This window comes from Betta splendens, chromosome 24 (genome assembly GCF_900634795.4).
Source record: "Betta splendens chromosome 24, fBetSpl5.4, whole genome shotgun sequence".
NCBI lineage: Eukaryota > Metazoa > Chordata > Actinopteri > Anabantiformes > Osphronemidae > Betta > Betta splendens.
In genome coordinates, this window is record NC_040901.2 from 8,968,866 (window position 1) to 8,992,769 (window position 23,904).

Sequence of the window (23,904 nt, forward strand, 5' to 3'; positions counted from 1 at the left end):
AGTGAAAATTATAAAATACAATTTCCTGTTAAAGTTTTTTAGAAATATTTTATTAGATTATAACTAGTTCCTGTTCCAGAAAAGTCACAACAGAACCTACAGTATTGGAACAGTAAGGGAAGATTACAAAAGTTGAAAGGAAGGATAGAAAACTTTTTTTTTGGTCATAAATAATATTTTACATTTTCTCTGTCTCTGGACCAAGGTAGATTGTAGTTTTTATAGCATGTTTTCCATTTAGTGCGTTCATTGTACACGGAGCACAGCAAGAGATCACAAAGGACGATGCACAGCATGTAAACAGAGACTGCAACACTACACGCATTCAGTTACTGCAGAGAAACGCCACAGAAGTAAAGCAAAACAAGGAGCTAAATTAAACCCCCTTAAATAAACCAACATGAGCCATGCCATTCTGACAAACTAAATATTAACGTTTGCCAGTAAAGCCTTTACACATAAATTATAACTTACTACAAGTCTTTTTACATATAGATCCTTTACAAATAGAAATTGTAAGTATTATTTTTAAATTTAATAATTTATAATCCCTCTGTCAGGAGCTGCTTTTCTTTGTCGAGATGACAAAACATTTGTGTATGAAGAGAAAAAACAAGTTTCTCCCACTTAAACCATCACTAGCACTATTAAAAAACAACGTTCATTTTTTTATTATTATTTGTCTCAAGGAAACGTTTGTGCGTATGGGAAAGAAGATGTTCCGTTCTTTAAAGCCCTTTTGTGCGGAGTTTGTGAACGTCTCGTACGCGGTCCTGGAGTGGAGCTGGGGGCGAAGGACACCTCAGAATTTGAAGAGGTCGATAAAGTGCTGCGGGGAGATGGGCATGAGGCTGTCGGGGTCGTTGGCTGTGCAGGGGTGGCCGCAGTCCTTTAAAACAGTCAAGAAAGGAATTAAGAGGAAGAAGAGAAGCGCTGTAGGCAAATATCAGCTCCATCCACCCAGTCAAAAGCACAACAGGCCTAATTGTGACACTAGGAATTAAAATGTATCGCACCCCATCAGGTATTTCCTTAGGTTCAATATTTACTCATTGTGTTTTAGGTAACCTTAACTAAATAGACACACTTTGCCTCAAATAAAAAAGAAAAAAACATTAGACTAAAAGGCTTGAGGCTCCATAATCAGTAATCATAATCAGTTACCTATAAACTACATCACTGCAACAGTTTGGTGCTAACAAACAGTTAGCGGTAAGAACTTTGCTCACTAATGTAGCCCATCTGATTCTGGACAACATTCTAAACACAAGGGGACATTTGTGTGAAATTAAAGACTGCTGATAATCTTCTCCAGACACTCAACATTCAAAGGTGATTGTGATCTCATGGTTAGAGGGGGCAGGACAGTGGCACTGTTTACGAAATATAGCACGAAACCAGTGGCGGGCGTGAGGGTCAGCGAAGCCTTGTCTGCTCACCCAAACACACTCAGAAAAGAAAATACATATTTTTTCTAAAATATGTAAATAAATATAATAGTTTATCCAGTTAATTGTGCTGTTGTGTATTATGATCGAGGTTTTATCCAATCATAATTCAGCAGGCTTGTGTTGCCAGGTTTTATGTACGTGACCGGACACGGTCAGTTTCGATAACCAATCAGATCGCGAGAACTGCGACACCAAGTCCAGAAGGTCATCCACTGCACGTGACATCTACGTGTCCTTTGATTGGATAAGCGTTCGCGACAGCCTGAAATGCTGCACTTTGCAAATGTTCAAAATTAAACCCAGAGTTCCGTTTGCTAGCAGCAGCTACGACTGTATTTGTGTGTATTTTCGTATATATGTATATTTTTATTCCGCGATGGCTGAACAGGGAGGGTGGAGATACACCTGCCACGCCATTCTCAAGACAGGCCTTTCACGAAAAGCTAGATTTTGCGCAAAGAGGTCGATTAGCCGCTGTGCTAGCTAGCTTGTCCCAGCAGGGAAAAAGGTTTGTTTGCCGCTTTTAAACAATCAACAATGTGGTAATAGTGGCTCACAACTTGAGAATTTCCTTCAAATAAGCAGAGAGATTAATGTTGGTAAGTGCAAGAATTTTATTTTTTATATTTTTGTTTATCTGGTCTGAATTTATAATGTAAATAACGTGACTGAAATGAATTAAGTTAATTTTAACACTAATCTCTTAAAATCACCTTTTACGTTTGAGTCTTGAGTTTTTGTGATCCTGTTATTGTGAGTGTGAACTTACTGATTTCAAACGCTCCTTAAGTTAATTGTAGTTGTAATAGCCTATATTCAGATGACTTAATGTTTAAGTGTGATTCTGTATAGATTCTGGAGCCATGGTGTCATATTGATACTATTATGAGGTATATAAATTTAGGTAGGACTAAGTATGACGTCACTTAAGGCCTAGAAAAGAAATCCGCGGCCCGCCACTGCACCAAACATGATGACATAAGATGAGAGATAATCCACAAATCTCATCACAGGGTAAAAGCCAAGACAAACTGGCAACTGAAGGAACAGAAAGGCATGATGGGACAGAAAGTACCTTGAATAACAAAGCCAGGTGGAGATCCTTAAGAATCAGACAGGAGGGAAACCAGGAGGAGAGGCAGGAAGGAAGCGAGGCAAGCAAGGAGAGGGATGCAGAAAGGGCAGTTAAACAGTATAGGGAACCAGCTCAGGAAGATAACAGGATTATGGGAACTAAATAAGTCAAGGAGGACAAGCGGTATATTCCAGCAAATGCACGTTGTCCCCAGATGTTATCGCCTCAAACCAAAATAAGAACAAACCAGTCACTTGATCTCTGACTGCTATGTACACTTGTATAAGCTTAAGCCCCCAGAATCAGCAATAATAACTAGTATGTTCTCTGACTTGTAAAGGTAGAAACGAGCACATATTTAAATGATTTCCATTACAGTTTAACACCTTACTTCTTGCCAAAGGCAGCTATCGGAGAGGCTGTGTAATTGGAACAAAGTGTCTCCGAGTGCACAAAACGATAACAAATGTTTTGGCTCTTTGGCCAAGACATTACAATGTGTACTGGTACAAACATAATTCTTGAATCCTGTTCAGGTTGTATATCAGATGTTGGGCACAGTATGTGTCTGCCAATCTACACCATACTACATTGTAAGCCACATGCACTAATAGTGGACACTACTACTGGTTGGTTATGGGTTTCTAACATGACATGACTGTGGTTCCAGGTGAGAGTTCTCGTTTTGTTTACCTTCCAAAAGAGGATGCTACAGTGTTTGCAGAAGTGCAGGGTATCGCCATACTGCTCTTTTACTGGGTAATGTTTCTGCAGGGTGAAGTACATCAGCTTCCAGTCCACGTTGTCACTCTTTGTTAGGACCAAATTCTTGCAGAACTGGAGACAGAAAGAAGGCAGTTTGGGGAAAAAATGCAACAGGAATGTAATTATATCTGCAACAGATTGAAATGATTTGTAATTAAGGACATTTTCTCATTAGCCCAGTTGTGCGTGAGTAAGAGAATGAATTAAAGCCGAGACAGCTGTGAATTATATGTGGCAACTATGCCCCCTAGTGGCCAAAGAATACACTGACAACAGGGCTTCTACTGTAGGTTAAACATATTTTTGAATGCAGTCAGTTAAGTTCTTTCACCTGTTTGTCTGAGAAGTGAAAGTGGCATAGCTTCTTCCACAGAATCCTGTTCTCACTGAGGATGTGCAGCGTTGGCGTGGCCTGTCCCAGGTTAATGATGTCATAGGCATCAGACAACTTGTAGAGGATCTTGTTTTGCGTGTGAAGCGGCAAGTCGCTCAATGACATGCCGTTGCTGATTTGCTGCAATTAAAATAAATTAATAAATACATATATACATACATTAGAACTGAACTGTGTGGGACAATAAACAGACAAGAGATGCACACTAAGTCTAATGTATAACCTCCACACATGCACCAAATCCTTGTGTCTACCTTAGGGATCTGCAAGTTGTTGAGTTGCTGCTGCCAATTGAGAATGGTCTCCAGTCGGCACAACCAGATGTTGACGTTACCCACGAGGACGCACCTGCCAACATGGACCGTCAGACTGTGCAGAGTGGAGCTCAGGTCCTGCAGCAGCTCCTTGACAAGGCGCGGGTTGTAGTGGTCTTCTAAAACTAGACCCAGATCACAGAAGGTAAACCAGATGAATCAGCATCGCTGTCAACTATCTGTCAGCAGTTTTTGTTCTTGGGTTTTAAATAACTCACAGCAGTATACTTAAGAGCTGCAGAAGTAACCTAATTGCTAAATGTTTTAAGATAATTAACAGAAGTCAAGAAGAAGCATGTTTCGTCATATACTGTAAATATCATTTTAAACCTCATCTGCTTTTTGATTCACCAGCATAATGATGGAACACATTGGTTTTGTGGTTAGACAGTCAGAGAAAATGACTGTCTAAGTCTAGGTCCTTCTGTTCTCTCAAACGCTTACTATTCCTGTGCAATATAAAGCCGCAGTCTGCCTAAACATGCCCTTACCCTTCCTTACAATCTTCTCCAATATATTGAAATAATTTTTTTGGGCAGCTCCACTCAAAGACGTCAGCTGAGACCTGGCTATTAGCTGGAAAAGCTGTTGGAGAGAGAGATGACAAAAAGTAAAATAAGATGACAAGATAAAAATCTTAGATGTGCGTTTTTATCCTCGCTCACTTTTGCAACATAGTTGAATCTCCTCAAGTCCTGGATGGCGCTGGAAAAGTCTAGACGGTTGAGGGCCTCGCCGAGTGTGCAGTAGCCATGTCGCTGTGAGTGAACACACAAACCTTCAATATGAACACGGACACACTGACAAACAACGGCAGATACATTCTTCATGTGATAGTTCTCCACCACTCACTTCTTTTGTGCTTCCTTTCTGCACGTAAATCCATTTATCTGTGAAAACAACTGAACAGGAAAACAAACACATTTTTTTAAGGAGTTTGAAAATGAACCTGTTTTAGTGCAACCCAGTACTACAGCCCTGAAGCAAGTGTTGATTATAGGTGTCATTCAGTTTAGCCACAGTTGTTGTGTAAGTGGTGAGGTTTTTCTTCTGGACAGTATTTTATTTTGTAGTTTCTCCTGTCAGACTGTATGTCAGACAGTACATCAGGACCTGACGCTGTAAATAAGTGAAACAGCTGGTTGACCCGCAGGTCCAGCTCAAAGCTCTACCCATCAATTCGTACAGAAAGGATCATGTGTTTGATAATATTCCACAATGCTTCAAACAGGGTTTCAAAGTTAAGACTAACTCAGTCAGTGATAGGCTTCCTTTTAACAAAAACAGAACTTTTGAAACATCTCCAAATGAAACAAATGCAAAATGAAGTTCCATTTATGGACAAAAAATAATGGACGGACGGAGAAAAAATTGTTTTTCCCACAGAATCTGTTTTGGAAAAGTTAAATCAGACTTCAAAATGAATGTTAAAGCAGTGTAAACACATTACCAAACATATTTTAATAAACACTAAAACAAGGCACAATGAAAACCTCAGGTGATAAATGACCACATAAAAGTCCCCAATCCAGTAAATCAAACAATGCAAACAAAGTGGTCAGTAAATGCTTGTGCCTTCCATTGCTGTATGATTTGTACCAGCCAGTGACTCAAAACATTTGCTGCTTTTGGACTAAGATCCTTCACTTTTCATACCACAAATGCCTTACACAGCCCCGACGTGATTATGTGTTGCTGAAACTCACACTGAGACTTGGTGTTATTGTTGTAGAAGTCCTTTTTCCTCTTGGTTGTAGGGAGGTCACACACATCACCGACATCACATTGGAAGAGATTTTCCTTGTTGCTAGAGCAGAGCCTGTTGGGAAGATACGTGTTAATAGTGCTAAAATCAATGTAAGCACAAGCAACAAATGTGTGACTTTCTACTGATGACCTAAACACCACCCCCACAGGCTGCAGGACATGATGGTTTATTACCCATTGTTCCACTTAAAAATAAAAAATATAATTAAAATAATTCGTAGTGCCTGCTATTATTTGAGGAAGCTTGCAGAATGTCACACATTCTGTACATTAGGACATGTAATGGAAAAGCCATATGAGGGACTCTGGATGTTTTTCTAGGCTAAATGCAAAACATCTCAAGATCTCAAAAGATCTGGAGATGTCTATTTAACCTCTGGTATTGCTGGCAACCATATTGGGCCTCGTTGCTTGATAAGTGATCTTGTTGTTTTTCCAGAGATGGAGCTGAACATTTTGGCAGCTGAACCCAATCAGACATATATTGACACAACGTCAGCATCTAAACCAACTCAAATAGGTTTTAAGCCAACTATTGGCCTTGATGTGTATTTGTATTATTTCACTTGAGGTAATCTGCCTAATACCACGGCTATTATATTTCCTTCATTCAAACATGTGACTAGATTAAGAAACTAATTTGCTTTTCCTCCAGCACAAGTGAGGGCTGGATTTCCTTCTCTGCTGCAAAGTCAACTGATGGGGATGAATAGCTCTACAGTAATCCCTCGCCTCTATCCTCTTCTACAGGCACACGCACACAAACGCAGCAGCAAACTGTCACAGTGAATTACAAGCAAGGAAGACAACGGCCTGTTGTTTTTACACAGGTTGCATGCGGTGCACCAGCCACCACAGAGCCAATAAAAGAGATGACACATCATCAGGAAGGCGGTGGCTATTTAAACTATACTTTGAAGTATATTAACTAAGAGAAGGAAGGCTGCGTTTAAAGTCAGCACGAACAGCCTAATCACAGAGCATCGCACCCGTCATCATCATAAAGCTCTTCCTGCCGTGTGCTGGCCTAGGAAACGTGGGCCTGTGGCTGCATGATGTCACCGGCCTTACTGAGAGGCTGCGTTTGGAGAGCTGCCAGTCTGAAGAGATGATGTCATTGTGTTATTGTCTGCTGCCGTGTCCTTTGGCCTTTTTATGAGAGGAGTGCTGACAAACTAATGTGTTCGCTTATCAATAGAAAAAAGCGACACTGTGATGGAGATATCACAAACTGGCGCTGCTGTTGTTCCCTTGTTGACCCATTCAGCGCCAGCAGAGCACTGAGGTCCAGCCCACTCTTTAAGTGTGGCCTGATCATGAGCATAGTAGTTTATCTATCTGTTAATCCACAAATCAATCATTTTAGACTTATCGCCGGTTAGCATGCATCAAATACGTTCATGTTTTCTGCCCTCCACAGGCCAGAAAGGCTGAAAGAGCACAATGTGTTTGACACATTTTAAGGACAGCCTTTTAAAAGCACCCAAGGCAGAAGAACTGGTTTGTTAACATCGATCACGCAAACTCAGTCAAACCCTCCTGAGGGGAGACTCATGTGCCTTAACAACTGCAAACAATCTGAAGTATCTTCATGGGATGAAGTACCGTAAGTACACTTGGGTAATTTAACCCAAGACTGCAGTTTACCTGGAGTTTCTCGAACCACCCCGTATGCAAACCTTCGTCGCTATGACACCCCTCTGGCAACCTCATCAAGGACTCTGCTACTGATAAGAGCTAGATGAAATAATCTAATGGAGGACAGCTAGCAGTACACTTTAAAGTTAGAATGGTTTTATAATTATGTACTTTACAAGCAATGATATCTTGTGTGTATTCAGTTACATTTCATCTGGTAAATCAGTCTCAGGAAAGCAATATAATTTGATATATCAAAGCCAATAAAGGCATTTAAGTGACAAAGGTCTTACACATTTAGATCTATCTCTCTGTTGTTGTCTTCTAAGTCGTGTCCATAGAAAACAATCCTTTTCCAACCGTGCTCTGTCTTTGTCCAGCTCCATCCAGGCGACCTCCAGTCCTGACCCAAGAAAGGCATTTTATCTGGTGGATTACAAAGACGCTGTTATTAAAATGAATACTGATAATTAAACCAGACTTTACTAATTGCTCAAATTCACTCAAAGCCCAAATTAAAGACATTATACAACCAATAACTAATTCGTGTGACTGTAATAACTGTTTTAACCCATCAGACCTGATTCAGTCAGTCATTTGATCCCATTAAGAGGTGACAAGGTGGCAACTGGACACCTGAGACTCTTTTGTCTCAATGTGTGTAGGAGCTTTTAAAAAGCCACAGCTCAGGTTCAATCCAGTCAGAAGAAACGTCTGCACAGGAGAACTCGAACCACATGAATTCTGACAGGAGCTCAATTGTTTAATGCTATAAAGTCATAGATTTGATTTTACTAGACTTACACCTATTATTCTAAATATCCTGATCTGCCCCTCCAGCTACGTGCACTGTCTAACATACAGTAAAATACACACTGGATTATGCATGTACTGTAATATTCTGCTATTACAGTAATACTCTGTTATTATTGCGGATTAAACACTGAAAGGCAAAATGGCACGTTCGAAAAAGACCCTTTCCCAAAGCAGCCGACAACAGCCGTGACGCATTTCCACTGAGAATTTGGAAAATAACAACGTTAGCAAAGCCAGTAGACTAAAGGATTAACGGTAAAAAGGCAGGGACCGACGGAGCTGCCAGTCGATCCTGTGCAGGCGAATACGTCAGGACAGCATGAAATGTGAAACAGCTGGAGGTTTATACGACATGTCTAAACGAACCTCACGAGATAGGCAGCGTCTTTGTTGTGCTCCCTCTGCTCCTCGTCCTGCCTTCCGCGGTAGAAATATTGACGGAAGTAAACACAGTGCGCATTCGGGCTTTCGGACACGCCCCCGCTGCTCTCCTATTGGACCAAATATTACCTTTTAGCGTGTTGCTACCCGGATTGTCGTTGTCCGATTGGCCGGTAGAATGCGTCAATCACGTTTTTTCCGCGCACAGCTGTTTTGATGGGGCTTTTTTCTACACGTGACAGAGGTCTGCGCACATGCACTTGTGTTTTGATTTTGAGATGGGGGATGGGAGCTGGACTAATGGACAGACACTTGAGCGATGGGGTGAATATTAACGAACATTTCAAAGTACTATGCTAATGCATGTTTTTAACATCAAAAGCAACACGCTGCCCCAAATTAATTAATGCCATTTTATTTTTGTAGGAACTTCCTGCCTCTGTCTGGGTCGAGATTGCAGTTTTGTTACAAGTAAGTTTTACACAATATGCTTTGTAGTTAAAGAAACAAATTAGAGTATGTATTTCATATAGTCTGATCAAACTTGATTACTGAAAAAGTCAGAATGGTGATTCTATATGTGTATTACTGAAATAAGAGTGGATGCTGATGTCTTACTAAAGCACATTACTGTGTATTAGAAGATTGTTGCATTGTTTTGTCCACCACACACACACACGCGCGCGCACACACCTGTAGCAGTGGACGACATAACCTTGCTATGTGTCTCATAAATGTAAAACTTGATTGAGCCTTAAGCTGCATATGGAGAGTCCATGCATGCCGATTTATATGTTGTAACTGTCCCCCTCAGTATTTATATTAATTCTGCTAATTTATTGTAGCCAAAGGCTTTGTTGGAAAAACAGCAGAGTTTCCTACTTTATTACAAATATTACAGTCTTGTTGTTGGACACTGCCCCCTTTGGGCTTCAGTCAGTAAATTCATTTTTGCGCTCTCCAGGCAGCGTGATACTGCCTGCTGTGTCCACACAGTACTACTGTGGCTTATTCCTGTCATACTGTATACTCTTTATAAAGTTTACTGTACTTCAGGATAAAACAGTGATTTCATACTGTAGTTGTCAATGTATATAAAAACACCTTTACATAATAACAATTCTAGTTCAGGAACACTCCTACAACAATGCAAGCAGCACACATGCTCAGACAATCTACTATTGCAAATGTAGGTTAACCCACGCACACCACTGTATCATTAGGTGCCTCATTAGCTGACTCCTCAGCTGAATGTAAAATAATAAGTCCACGTTCTGGCAGAAGATCAGGACTCAACTTGCCCTGATGTGAACCAGTCTGTGAGGTTTTTTGCAAAGTAAAGGCATGTCCACGTACAGCAGCGCACTGGGTAGAGACCTAGGTGCATATGCAGTACATAGCAATAAATCAGTAACAGTAATAAAATCTTTTAACACTTCCGTCACATTTTCTGAACTTTGATCAGCATGGGAGGTTGGCCAAAAGACAACAGGACAGAGAAAGTAGTGAGGAGACATGGGAACGGGAGATAGAGTTACAACGGTTCACTTGACATAAGCCTATCAGATTATCAGTTGCATTCCTCTCAGAAAATTCAGGGTGCAGCTGTATTGCTTGGAAAAAAAATCTCATCCTACAAAACTTTCACTCCGAGTGCAGTTAAGTTGAATGATTTTACAGTTTCAATACGCTCAACAAAAACCACCCCACCATGCTAATGTAAAGCATGTAAGGCTGTGTTGTTGACACGTGTTGTACGTAACAGTGTCAAACAGTGGGTATTCACGTGTTAATCACAGGAAAGTAGTCATTTCACCTGGAGAGAAAGGGAGAGTAGATCACCTAGATTTATGACTATCAGTACTGACTGATACAGAACATGAAATATCTCTGGCAAGAACTTCAGTGCTTCATGTTGTGAAGGATTAATTGGATTTTTTGAATGTTTTTTAAGAACTTGGCTTTTAATGCATTTCTTAACTAGCAATAAATAGTTTATTAGAAACTGTGGAGTAATTTACTTTAAAATGTTATTAACTGATCAAAAAAACATCTGGAGATGCCAGTGTTGTAGCATCATTTGCAACTGCAAAAGTTAGTGAAATAAGAGCGTTGTATGCGTTTCTGTGGGGGGGGGGGGGGTTCACCAGTAGCGTGACACGGGGCACTGCCAGTTACTGGAGCTCTCTCCACAAGCCTGAACACATTCAAACATGCGAAACCTTCATGTGTCGAGTGGAATTAGCACAGGCAGACGCGTAGCCTGTAACAGTAGAAAAGACATTTGGTGCAATAAAGCACAGAAGTGAGGACAGAGGTTGGTGATTTTCACATGTCAGAGACAGGAATAACCTCTAGCTGCTCCCTTTACTCAACGAGTCATTTGACAAATATCTATTTTGATAAGCCTTTTGATATATAGTCAGCAATAAAATGACACCTGAATAACATACATCATCTGTACAACAGCCTCAGATGAGCACAGGCGCCTGGAAAGTTATGTCAGTGAAGGTCTCGTAATGTTTTCCCAGTCTCTGTGGCGTTTTTGCAGCTGTACAGCCATTTAATAATCCGTGCGTTGCGTTCAATAACCGATGTCCCCTGACGTGTCTTGTCCCGCAGCTCCTCCTCCTGTAGCCGCTCGCTGTCGCCGCTGCTCCTGGAGAAGCCGCCGTCCGACGTGGACTCGCTGGCGCTCCGCACGTTTGCCGCGGCGTCGGCCGAGTGCGCCGAGAAGTTCTCCCTCCCCAGCGAGTCGATGACCTCGCCGTCCAGTCCGCAGTACTTGAAAAACGAGTCGAAGTCCGCAAAGTTCTTGGAGTACCTGGAGCTGATGTCGGAGTGGGAGCGACTGACCCCTTTGCCGGACCTCCTCTCCACCTCGGGAACAGCGAGGAGCCCAGCTGCCCGGTTTGGACCAGATTCACTTCTCTCCGTTCTGTATGGTTCTGTCAGCCCATTCCTTCCCCTCTCTGACTGTGAGCCACATTCCTTTGCTGCTCCCTCAGGTGTGTTGATTTTTCCCTTGTTATCTGCGGCCTCAGGTAACGTAAGACTTACATTCAAAGAGCTGAGCAGCAGCTTACGTGTGACCTGGTGTTTCCGGTCGCTGGCTGCACCCTTCACTAAATCGCTTTTCTGCCGGTAAAGGAGCAGAGAGTCTGGGCGTTTTTTGGAGCTGGATCGACGTACCTCCACGGGTGAGCAGACCTGTGCACTACTAACCTCTGTGGAGTTACTGCCTGTGACAGGATTCGTGTCCTGTTTTGAACTCTGGTTAGAGGAGCCCGTACTGCTCACAGAAGCGGATCCGATACTGATAACTGGCTCCTGAGTCGTGTTGACCACCTGCTGGCTCTTCACATAGTTGGGTTTACTTGCAGCGAGTCTCTCCACAGCACTCACACGTCCTTTTGTGTCACCCTCCAGTTCCATTTGCTTGCGAAGGTACTCGGGCCCTTTCACCAGGATCCTTGTGGTCCCACTTGTCGTCTCCATTGTGGTTTTGATGAAAATCTGTTGCGGTTATTTCCAGGTAGCCGGTAATCCTACAGCGCATGGCCTCTCGGAGGAGCAAGTTTCCATTCAAGCCCACTCCTCGCCTGAGCACACGTTACAACGGGAGACTTCACCTTGTCTGTTCAAACACACATCACGTTACCCCACCCATCCTGTGCAGGGCTAGTTTGAACCAAGTCCGCTCAAAGTACACCTGATACCATCGCAAGTAAGAACAGTGCAAGCTGACACGCCTCCTTTAGTGGTGGTGGAAGTGTGGGCCTACAGCCTTCTTGCCCAATACACAAATTCAGTTTGTGACTTTGCATTTTCGTAGAATAATAATAGGGTCCATTTTATAGCAATACTGTAGATATACAGTATGTCTTGCTTGGTGTGAACATGTTGAAACATCTTCCGCTAAGGGATCAGATTGTGTTTCTGGGAGGTGAATCAGCAGGAGTAGCTGATCAGACATGTGTGTCATGAAGGAGCCATAACCAAAACAAGAACCATATTTAAAGATCATAGACTGTAATAAAAGACCATCCATCTAAACACCTCAAGGGTTCCATGAGTGAGGGATTGCTTCTTGGCAGTCGTTTCACCACAGGCTCAGTTGGTGGTGTCCCACAGCCTAATTTATTTCATATAATGATCATTTGTGTTTGATGTGTTCCTGGGGGGGAGGCAGACTTAGCACGAACGTGTATCATTGCACAAACGAAATGCTGCCTCCCAACTAGAAACATCTTACAGCACAGTTTTCAGTAAATGTGTTGAAACGTACATCATTTCTAACAGCTGCAAGTCGAGGGTTTGAACTTATTTGGTGGAAACCGTTGGAAAAAGCAACAACTGTAAATGCCATCACACAAATTAAGGGGGCAGTAACTGGCTTCCTGCGCTCTCTGTACACAGATGTTTGAGTTTTAGTTCAGAGAGTGGTTTCAATTACAAACACAAACAGCTTGTTAGTATAATGAATGGATACCAGATCATTAGGGTTATTCATTCAAAAGGCAGGGGGCTGCACCAGAATAAACAGTGTGAAAGTCATTAGCACCAAGTCTTTCTTTTAAACACCACATATTGGGCCTGTTGCTGCAATTGTTTAAGATCCAACGTACCGCATTAAAACACGTTATCGTCTTTTTACTTAACTGAGAGAGATTTTGGTTGTTGCAAAATGACCCATCATCAAATCGGATCAAACCCAAAGAATTTTGTAGTCTCTTTGATCTGTGGCCAAAAAAGTCCTATGTCCTAAATATTCCTAATTTTCTTTCTATTGTTTCACGCATGACGTTGTCATTTAGCATCTACTTCTGTCTGATTAAAGAAAGGCAGAGGGGGCAGAGTAAACACAAGCGCTGACTCAATTAGTCACTTTCCCCCGAGTCTTCTCAGTTCAATATAATTTTAACTTGTGAATTTAGTAGGAAATATGTTGTACACTTTAATATGAGAAAGCATCATCTGCTAATTGTGTTTTTATTGAGTCATTCACACTAATTTGAAACCTTGAAACCTGAATGAAACCGACTGACTCAATTAATATGGCTCACAAATTATCAGATTGAATTGCTGCTGGCATCTTTTACATGCAGTTGTTGTTAAATGTTATGTAAAGTAAGTGATAATTGGTACTTAAGCATGCAGCTCTTATTTCCAAGGTCACCTTCACCTCTCGCTCATTAGTCAGTGTCTATTTATCTCAAGCTTACCATACTGTATTTCTGAACCGCTGCAGTGTTTAGAATAGAATCATTTTCTTTACAGACAAACACATCTGACAAATGAAGTCAGACGGTGAAGTACCACCAGCCATCATGTCTTTCACTCATACTGAAACGATTAAAGTCTTTTACTGTTATGAAAAACAGACAAAACCAACCAAGTTACAATGAAATCCTTCATCACTATTTCACTAATACTTTAGCAATGATCTAATCGGATCAACTCAACAAACCACAGGGTCTGGTTTTTATAGTTTACAGCTTCATATGTACAGTAAGCATCAAAACTCTGCCAATCAATGATACAATCCTGCAGTTACTGTACCCACCAGGGAACCAAAGGCCTCATGCTGTTGTAATTATAATTCTGACCAATATAATAATAACATGGAATGGGTTGTTCCTGTTCCAGGAAATACATTCAGTTTGCCTCAAACAATGCTGCTGCTTTAAACTCATTATCTTGAAAATGAGAGCAAATTACTGAACAAATTACAGCAAGCATCTGGCATTTAGTGATCTTGTCTTTTTACTCGTAACATTTTTTGAAAGAAGTTGATGTTCTTTGTTAAGAATGGTTTCTGTTAATTCTAATAGCAGAGAACCTGTGGGGTTTTTTTTATTACAGTGCTGGATTAGTAGACTCTCAGACACTCTCATTCAAAGCTCATTCTTCATAATTCTCAATATAGATCAAAACATAATATTTTAACAAATTAAATTCCTTTAACACTGTTGAAGCTGACTTGGTTCATTCTCAGTACAGTGAAGGTGGCAATATACAATATAAACAGACTGTGATAACCTGTTCCTTTTAAAATCAACAGGTAATTCAGGAGACCCCACAGGGGAAGCAATTACACAGTACTTAATTGAAAAGTACACCAAAAGCCACAATTAAACGATCTGACAAAACCACATGTAGCCTTTCATGAGAGATGGTTTACATCATGAAGCCAGAAAGTAGCAATAGACAGTACTAAACCTTTACTTTTAAGAGGTTGACCTTACAAAACTTCACAAATATTACAAGCCGTAGAGAATGAAAACTATTCAGACAAAAGTAAAACAGACACGCATGCTCTGGTATAAGAGATATTTAAGAATGAGGGATTTTAGTGTAATTATTATTTAAATCTTCAAAATAAATTGTGAAGTCAAATGTAGGTAATTATTCTGAGAAAAGCAAAAAGACTTTTGAGTCTCCCAAAAGTAAATAGTAGCAAACTTCTTAAAATAAGTAAACGTCGGATAAAAATATATAGTAAAATTGTAGAGTAAATAGTGACTGAAGGTTCTGTTCAGGCGCAGCGCGGACACCTCCTGTTGCGACTCAGGACCCTTCAGAGCAACATGGCGGCCACTGGCTCAAAGTCTGTTCTGTTCGTTTGTCTGGGTAAGATAATAGGTTTAATTAATAATCCAGAACGAACCTTTAACTAATAACATGACATTTGAATGCTAATCTTTTAGTAGGTCAATTCAGCGTTTTTAGTGCGAGCGCTTGAGCTAATTTGCTCTGTTAAATGAATGGAGCATGACAGTTAACGTTAACTGACAAAATAGTTCTAATTTAGACCGTTGGTTGTTATAAAACAGTCGTAATTGGATGCAGTTGTGATGATAAAGACGATTCATTGCAGTGTGTTCGGCTGAAGTAACGTTAGTGGATGAATGTTTAGCTAAGCTAATCAACGTGACATATCAACAATCCACTTCCTCGTGCCAATCTTTTCGGTTGCGGGAATTGTATGACCTGCTCTAGTTAACCGTGATAGGCTTTGGTTGACAAATAAACAGGTGATTCACTTGGTGCTTTGGTGTCAATGCAATGGGGAGATGTGCAGTGGGGAGTCAAAGCAGGACAACACAACCCCCTCATAAACACAGAGCGCATGACAGACACGAGACAGTTTGGAGATGCTGTCATAAACACAATACTTCATGTGTCTAACATCAGCAACGGGTTTCATGATGGTTCAGTGATACTCTAAGGAGGCTTAACCCTGGAAAGCCACAGCGATGGCACTGTAAAAGCCTGTGTTACATAATGGGAGACACCGAGATGAAAGTAGTTGACTTTACACCAGTGCAGTGAGTCCTGGGTTTCTCCTAGTGCATGACCTTTGATGAATGTAGTGACATTTAGTGCCTAATTTTCCTGTTCATCCAAACTAAAAAAGCAGTTGTAGTTCATTAGTGTGTTTGTGTTCTTTACCAGGGAATATATGCCGATCCCCCATCGCTGAAGCAGTATTCAGGAAAATGGCAACAGATGCTGGTGTCGTTGATAAGGTAAAGTCATCATCACTTCAATGTTATGTTAACCCAAAGGATCTTGACAGATAATTATTTGTATTTTTATATTACATTTGTTTTTTAAGTTTATGTTAGATTGGAATTTTTGTAGACCCTTTAGAAATCTATTTGAAACAGTGACATTGTGTGTTTGATGAGATTAAAACATCTTCACCTCTGAATTTATTCTCAAGAACAACATTTGTGGCATATGCTGTCCCACCTATAAGTTCTTTGCATGTTAGAGTATGAATCATTTTTGCTTTGTTATTGTTTCTCGTGGTCTGCTCTGCCTAGTGGAGGATAGACAGTGCTGCCACCTCCACCTATGAGATAGGAAATCCACCAGACTACCGCGGTCAAGCCTGCATGAAGAGGCATGGTGTGCCCATGAGGCATGTGGCCAGGCAGGTACGATCACCCACCTCTACACCTCCTTAGCTAGCAGCCCCTTTTTGTTCTCTGTTGTTGCAGTGGGTCATAGACAGTGGTGCCACATCTGACTGGAATACAGGCAGTTTACCGGATTCCCGTGGTCTGGCCTGCTTAAGGAAGCATGACATTGAGACGAGCCACAGGGCACGACAGGTACAACCAGATGTCCCCCAGCCTCTCAGCTGGTGTTTTTATGTAGGATTTTGATATAGAGACTGGACACTGGTGATGCTTTAATCGTGGTTTAAAAAGGGTTTTATTATTTGGGGTTAACAGTTCAGCAAAAAACAGAATTCTCAAAGTGGTATCATATTTATCAAATAGATTTTTTTAGCAGCATGCCATCAAGAGCAATTAGCTCTTACATTTTAATGCTTGACAGCATTTGAATTGATTTTTATATTAATTCAATTCCGACTGTAACTGTCTGCACAAACAGTTTTCTTTGAATCTGTCATTTTATGTGGTTTCAGTGTAGAGCTGGTATTTTTAGCTGTAATTTACCACAATAAACAACAAACACTTAGACAGTCAAGCGTCACAAAATATACTGGGTTCTGTGGTAATAAATGTCTTTTTAAGTTTGCACATAGGGGAATGTGTTATTAATAAAACAGACAAATTTTTACATAGATCACCAGGGTCATAATATAAGGTTTCTTGTTCCAAATAAAACAAACACGCTGTTCTCAAACACTGGGGGGTTGTTTGGAGAAAGTGCTCAAAGCAGAAGAGACGGTCCTTGGGTCGTACCACAGTTTCAACCATTAATACAAAACTCAATACACTCTTCCGAGTCTGTCATAAGACATCTGCAGCATTCAGTTCTTTGTTTTATGCTGTTTTTCTGCATGTCTGACTTGTTTGCCACTCACTGACTCACACATGGACTCTGCTGGTTTGTAGTTACTAGAGGTATTTAAATCTCAGTGGGACGTTAAACAGTCTTTTTGGAAATTTCCTGGTAAACTTCAGTTCAGTGGCTTTAGCCCGTCATTAAGAAAAACAAACTGACCGCAGAAATAAAACCTTCACAGTTCCGAAGTGGATAGTTTCAACATGTCGTATGTTTAAAAAAAAGTGTTTTTCTTTTTTTAGTTTACCTGGATTTAAACACATTCATATTTAGATAATTTGAGCAGAGATAATGTGCAGTGAGAGTGATCTCTTGAAGATGCCAGAGGATTTAAGTGATTATGTGACTCAGTGTGGCCAATGCAGATCTGATTTTTACCAGCCGCCATTAAAGAAAGTTGATGCTTGACAGAGCTTTAGTATAGTGTATCTTTCCTTTGTGTCCATGTGACTCTGATTTATGTTTTTTTTCTGCTTAATTAAATACATTTTTATTCTGTACAGCCTGTACTAATATACATAATAGCTGAGCTGGTTCTTAGTATTTTCGAATCTTGTATTTTAATGCAGTTGTAATCGATCGTGTGCTTGTGTTTGTGTGTGTGTGTGTGTGTCTTTGAAAATGATAAAAGCCTGTTGACCAGACTTGCATCTCCACTGCTGTACTAAATAATAGTCTTCATCGTGCCTTTAAAATATTAATGAGGCCACTTGAGCAATTGTTGTATCAATTTTTGCAGCATGTGTTTTAAATCGCGAAACAGGCCTGAAATCACACCAAGATGTTTGTCTGCATAGAGCCTTCAGGCACTATGTTGTGCTTATTCGCTGTGCAACTCCTACTCCCCTGTGTCCGTAAAACCCTCACTTTATGCTTCCCCCAAATGAACGACCCGTGCCTTGAGATGTGCCATCTCATTGTCTGTCAGTGAGGTTGTCACCTAGTCTGTCTCAACCCTTGGCTTAAATTCAACCAAACTGACCAAATTACATTCATCAAATTTTTGGTCTTGTGTTTTGTTTTTCCATCACTGCCTTTTTTTCGCCACCCTTTCTGTTTTCTGTCTGTCTGTCTCTCTGTCTGTCTCTCTCCCTCTCTGTCTGTCTTTGATTATTTGGTGTTTTTATCAAACATTCTCGACCAGACATTAATTTTTAATTAATTAAAGGCAATTGATTTTCTAATCCCACATTAATCATCACCACAAATGTTCTTTCAGCCAAAATAAAACCTAAGTATTCTAATGTAAGATGCATTGATTTAGTCTGTTATCATTTTAGTTTTGTTGCTGAGAGATTTTTTTATTGTGAATCAATGCATTTGTTCCAGTTGTTATTTGTACATATTTTAGTTGTTACAGCTGTATTTTGTAGTGTGATCATGAGCTGACAGCATTTTAAGACTAAAACCCACAATAATTGTATTATTTACATCTGTGCTTTTACTAATTAACCTACTGAACTTGAAAGACTACTTTACAGTTAAAGCTAAAGTTAAAGTTAATGTTCTAAAAATCAAAATGCAGTCTTTTTTTGAGAATCTGGCATGAGGCTTTTTTTCTAATTAGGGATTAGATCTGTTGCAGTTAGTGTGAAAGTGCAGGGTAAATGGGAGGAGGAGGTGCTGTGATTATCATTGTCACAGATCATGATCAGACACGCATGGAAAGACAATCCTGGATTTGCTAAAAATCTTTTAAATGCATTTGTACAAACATCTGTTTACTCTTCTGCTGTTACATAAATGGCCAGAACCGACTCTGAAGAGTTGCAGAAGTTCTACTTACATTGTTCTTGCACTGACTGACTCTCAAAACTATTTGCTGTATGTCCACTTGCATTTTTCATGCTTATGCTATCAAATCCTCACATAACCTTTGGCACAACTTCCCACATGCTTACAGATGTGCAGCTGACTCTTTCATTATGTTTTTTATAATCATGTTAATGTTGCCATTTCTTGATCCTATGCATGTGTATTTAATTTTGCAAGTCATAGATTTGGTCTTGTTGTTTAATGCAAGCACAAAAGTTACAGAAAATGCCACCCCTCTTGTGTTCACAAGTACAACTAGACTAATTTAAATTGACATTGACTAATTTATATTGAAATAGGTCGAATAAGAATAGCTGTTAATCTGAGACAAATGTCTTTCACTTCCTGAGGCTTCTTTACAATAAAGTATTAGTTATTTGTCTTTTAAATAATGTGCGTGATTATTCATAATTAAATGTACATCATAAGTTGTGCATTATCATGCCATTTTCTTTTTAATTGTTTGCATGTGTCATGCACTGAACTGAGAGTTCTTTCCATAAACTGCCAGTCATTTTTAGGATCCGTACCTAATCCATCATTATCATTAATGAAGGTGGAAACATCATCCCAGGTTGTGCTTCTAATTTTATGGATGCTACAAAACTGGCTGTTTGTCATCATGCCAGGAGCATAAAGGTCAGCGCACTTTGTGCTTTAGCAGATTCCTGGATGCAGATGTGGAATGTGATCCTGGAAGTGCATGCTTTTTTAATTGCATATTTGTAATTATAACACAGTTGTTACAACCATGTCTACCTTTTGTTAACAAATGTTAACGTTTTATCTAATGTTGCATCTTTTTGGAAGACATTTGTTAACCTTTTGTTGTCTAATGGTTTAATCCCTTGTTTTCTGCAGCATCAAAAGTGACCTACATCAGAATATAAAGCATGCATCAATTTAGGCCACACCCCCTCTTAGCCAGCCAATTAGATCACCTTGAAATTATTCTACAGAGAAAATATTGAGGTTAACAGTTTGGTGTTAGAGCAATGTTGCCTATATGTGAGACTCCCAATATACAGTGTGCAGATGTGCTTAAATCGATACCACCTGTAACATTTGCTTTTGTCTTTTATTTCTCTTCTGTGTGCAGGTGACCAAAGACGACTTCATGTCCTTTGAGTACATTCTCTGCATGGATGAGAGCAATCTGAGGTACGGTTACTTTTCTCTTTGAGCTCAGGTTGCAGTTGAACACACGGTTGGTAAAAACACTGGTTTCCCGTTTCACTTATTTATGGTTTCCTTTTAAAAAAAACATTTGTCTTGTAAATGGGTCACACTAGGTTGTCCCACTGTGACGTGTCTTACTCCTAGAGGTATTATCGTGCTATAACATGTAGGTAAATGCCTTACTTTAATGAGCAATATCCTTCCTTAAGCCCTCTCTTAAGCTCTTTCCAAAGGTCAGAGGGAGGGATATTTTTTGCTACTTTGAACATTAAGGGATCATTTTGAGATCACATGCCTATGGCAGATCTGATCTGTAAGCTGCTTACTGAGTTCTTTGGATGCCTTGTCTTTGCTCAGTTTTTGCCTGTCTCTCTCACATATTTCTTTTCCTCTACAAGTGTTAAGCTGAGAAAATGAAACACTGTTCCAGACAAAGAGAGCCCTGTTTGTGTTTAGTTTTCTTTTATCAGAGCCCATCTCACTGTGAACATATGAAGCTTGTTGATTGCTACTCTAAAAACAGGTTGATGTCCTTTTTTTCAGTGTTTCAAAGTTTTCTTTCTTTTGATTTTCAGTGACTTAAAAAGGAAAGGAAATTCTGTGAAAAACCTCAAAGCAAAGATTGAGCTGCTTGGTATATATGACCCACAGAAGCAGCTGATCATCAGCGATCCATATTATGTAAGTATTCAAGTGTAACTTTAGGAGTTTTTTCTTGGTAAGTCGCTAGTATAAGAATTCAAGTATATACAGTACAGTACTGAATACCAGTGTAGGTGACCACCTCTGAGTCCCCTGGGGTCAAATAAAGGGTGCTGTATGATGTGGCTGGGGAATTTAAAAGGGACTTTATGTACAGGGAACCAATTTTCCCTTTAAATTTAAAATGACCCTGTTATTCAATATGAATGTATATATTACTTTAATAATACTTTCTCACACTATAAGCAGTTTACACTATTAAGCAAGATATAAACATAATGGGATGTTTCTTCATTATCAGGAACATGGCAACATTTGTTTGCTTGATCTCTGATACACAGTACAGCTGCTGTGAATACTGACTAGTGTAGCAAAGTGTGTACAAATCCACAGCTAAAAATAGGACTATTTACATCTGTGCAAATGAATTTGGCTCAGGGTACCGAGCAGATTCAGGAAGGGACTTGGCCCTTTTATAAATAAATGTAATTAAACTGAAATATATACACAACGTGTATTCACTTCATTAGTACTGTGGGAACTTTAAACAGAATAGATGGACGGTGGCTCAAAACATCGGCGTCGTGATGGTTTTCATTTATCGTTCACTAATGGCTTTGGTGCACATTTGCCAAACAGCACTGTTTGTGTCATACACAGTTAATCCTCACTGAAAACAAGCTTGCTTTTGTTGCCCATAATAAGAAGCTGGGGAAAAGAGAAACCCAGAAACTTCAAATAGTTTGATGGCACGTTTTAAAGCAATGAACACAGGAATCAGGCTCCATTACTGCACTTCATCAATTGCCCATCAAACCCAGGTTACAGATCGGTTTGCCTTTTTACACTTTCATTCCTTGGGCATGGCTTCTTGGCTGCTCTGCATTATCTGGAGGGTTACGAGTGGGACAGAGAAGGGAGTAAATCTTGGGAAAAGCCCGTATGTTTTAATAGTGATAAGTTGTCAATGTAAAAAATAATATTATTCTGAGCCCCCACATTTTTTACATTTGAAGTTATAAAATGAAAGAGTAACACAGCTTCAGATTTATATTTAAAACTAATTTCCTGTGCAGGGACAGGCGAGCTGAACGTTTGTCAAAAGAGCGGTTGAAAAGCACGCTGTGTTCTGTCAGTGTGGTTTGGACACTTGTCCGTTGAACCCAAGCAAAGAGCCAAACACAAATTTTTGGTGCATCACGATAAATAAGGACACGTTTTCTTGTTGATTTTACTCTAAATTCTACAGTTCACTAGTGCATCACTGAGCTATAAATGTCTATAATAGGTTAGATTTTTCGGACTCTAATTAATGTTCAAATTTGTATTTTAAAGTTGCTTTTTGCATCATGTCCCCAATGAGATTTTAAAAGCTCGTCTGATCTTCTGCCTCTTTAAAGTCCCACTTCCCCTCATCCCACTGTTCTGATTGAGCAGCTGTGGAAGAAGTCGGGGGCAGTGGGACTATGTGACAACCTGCCAGAGAAATGCTGCAAAAGCAACAGATAAAAACATCACTCGTCATCGGTTTCTGGACTGTGACTCCCTGGAATGTTGTTTTATAGTCTTTGGGAAAAGTGAACAATGTTAATTTAATTTTTAAAAAAATCATTTTTTTCAAACATCCAATTTTCTTATGTCCTAATATTGTTAATGTTTTTGGATGATTAAAATAATCAGTCATTACTGAAGCTGCAGCCATAGCTGTGTTGTTTCCTATGCTAATCATGATTATGTCAAAATCTTGAAATTTGTTATGTCTCGATTGTCAATGTTTAGTTGATAGAAATAGATTGAGACAGATACAAATGTCTTTTCATCTTGGAGTAATCACCAAATTTTAAGCAATCAGGATGTTTACGCTAAGAACATGTTCATAACAGCCTCTCAGGTTTTTCCCACCTCTTTAAAGCATCAGGAGCAACAGTTCAACCTTTCTATAACTTCCTTAACAAATCCTGTGTTGTCAGATGTAAATATCAGTTTCAGCACTTAGCAAGTTGAGGCCAATTGTCTTGATTTGCGAAGCGATGGCCCAGTCACACACTTCACGATTTCATTTCAAACCACAACACAGAATGGTTCATCCAATAAGTGTCTACAGCTGGATTAAATCAAACTGCATTTTTTTGCCACTAGATAAAAACAAGTCAGCTGTTGGTGTTTGAAACATCCTTTCTCTCTCTTTGCTTCTTAGGGCAGTGATGAGGACTTTGAAAAGGTGTACGAACAGTGTGTACGTTGCTGCAAAGCGTTTCTAGAGGCCAACTCCTAACAACGTCCCACCTGAAATAATCTTTCCACAGTCTGTTGGTTGAACATGAATGCAATCAATCAAATCTATTTTTGCTGTGTCATACAAGCACTTATCACCATGTACCTTGTTGTGAAATAGGATGTTAGTGTGTTCTACAAACCAAGAATCCATCACGTTTACTGTAAATCCAGGTGATAAAATAAACACACATTTAAGACTAATCTATTATTGGGTGTGTTCTTCCAAACAAACTGAAAAGCTCTGTGAAGCTGTTGAGGATGAATGAGGAAGTGCTGCAGACCATGATGCATGAATGGACAATTCTGAGGTGAAAGGTCGCCCCCGGGGTCAATGTTAATGCTTGTCCAAATGCTAGCTTTAACTTTCTGATCTTGCTTTTGGTAATCTTTAAAGTTATGTGATGGAAACCTAATCCTTATTTTCTTTGCATAACCTGAATTATACCACTGAGTTTTTCAGGAGCGCGTCCGCTGCCTGTCTGCCTTCTGTGGTTAAATCAGAGG

General features: G+C 39.9%; 3 protein-coding genes across 7 annotated transcripts; 2 read left to right on the forward strand and 1 right to left on the reverse strand.

The window, feature by feature from the left end:
• Nucleotides 1-28: 28 nt before the first annotated feature.
• On the reverse strand, nucleotides 29-8,709 carry fbxo25 (F-box protein 25). Of its 2 annotated transcripts, XM_029141010.3 has the most exons (11): nucleotides 8,587-8,709; nucleotides 7,698-7,830; nucleotides 5,706-5,818; nucleotides 4,852-4,901; nucleotides 4,665-4,757; nucleotides 4,491-4,584; nucleotides 3,940-4,124; nucleotides 3,623-3,805; nucleotides 3,220-3,363; nucleotides 2,527-2,553; nucleotides 29-889 (listed from the first exon to the last, which is right to left on the reverse strand). In XM_029141010.3, the coding sequence occupies exons 2-11, from the start codon at nucleotides 7,823-7,825 to the stop codon at nucleotides 803-805; spliced, it is 1,104 nt and encodes a 367-aa protein (XP_028996843.1). In that variant the 5' UTR covers nucleotides 7,826-7,830; nucleotides 8,587-8,709; the 3' UTR covers nucleotides 29-802. The 2 variants fall into 2 exon arrangements, with proteins under 2 accessions (XP_028996843.1, XP_028996844.1); XM_029141011.3 differs by lacking the exon at nucleotides 2,527-2,553.
• LOC114849488 (uncharacterized) lies at nucleotides 4,004-15,227 on the forward strand. Of its 3 annotated transcripts, XM_029141014.2 has the most exons (7): nucleotides 4,004-4,144; nucleotides 4,678-4,759; nucleotides 9,028-9,072; nucleotides 11,224-11,609; nucleotides 11,752-11,801; nucleotides 12,137-12,328; nucleotides 15,144-15,227. In XM_029141014.2, exons 2-6 carry the CDS (start codon nucleotides 4,752-4,754, stop codon nucleotides 12,284-12,286), a joined length of 639 nt encoding a protein of 212 aa, XP_028996847.1. In that variant the 5' UTR covers nucleotides 4,004-4,144; nucleotides 4,678-4,751; the 3' UTR covers nucleotides 12,287-12,328; nucleotides 15,144-15,227. The 3 variants fall into 3 exon arrangements, 2 of the variants coding, with proteins under 2 accessions (XP_028996847.1, XP_055362490.1); XR_003784625.2 differs by lacking the exon at nucleotides 15,144-15,227 and having other exon boundaries at nucleotides 11,224-12,048; nucleotides 12,137-12,276; XM_055506515.1 differs by lacking the exon at nucleotides 15,144-15,227 and having other exon boundaries at nucleotides 11,224-11,511; nucleotides 11,646-12,279.
• Nucleotides 15,151-23,601, forward strand: acp1 (acid phosphatase 1). 2 transcript variants are annotated; one of them, XM_029141018.1, is made up of 6 exons: nucleotides 15,151-15,234; nucleotides 16,060-16,133; nucleotides 16,434-16,547; nucleotides 20,342-20,403; nucleotides 20,997-21,102; nucleotides 23,321-23,601. In XM_029141018.1, the coding sequence occupies exons 1-6, from the start codon at nucleotides 15,192-15,194 to the stop codon at nucleotides 23,396-23,398; spliced, it is 477 nt and encodes a 158-aa protein (XP_028996851.1). In that variant the 5' UTR covers nucleotides 15,151-15,191; the 3' UTR covers nucleotides 23,399-23,601. The 2 variants fall into 2 exon arrangements, with proteins under 2 accessions (XP_028996851.1, XP_028996852.1); XM_029141019.1 differs by lacking the exon at nucleotides 16,434-16,547 and adding an exon at nucleotides 16,611-16,724.
• Nucleotides 23,602-23,904: the final 303 nt, after the last annotated feature.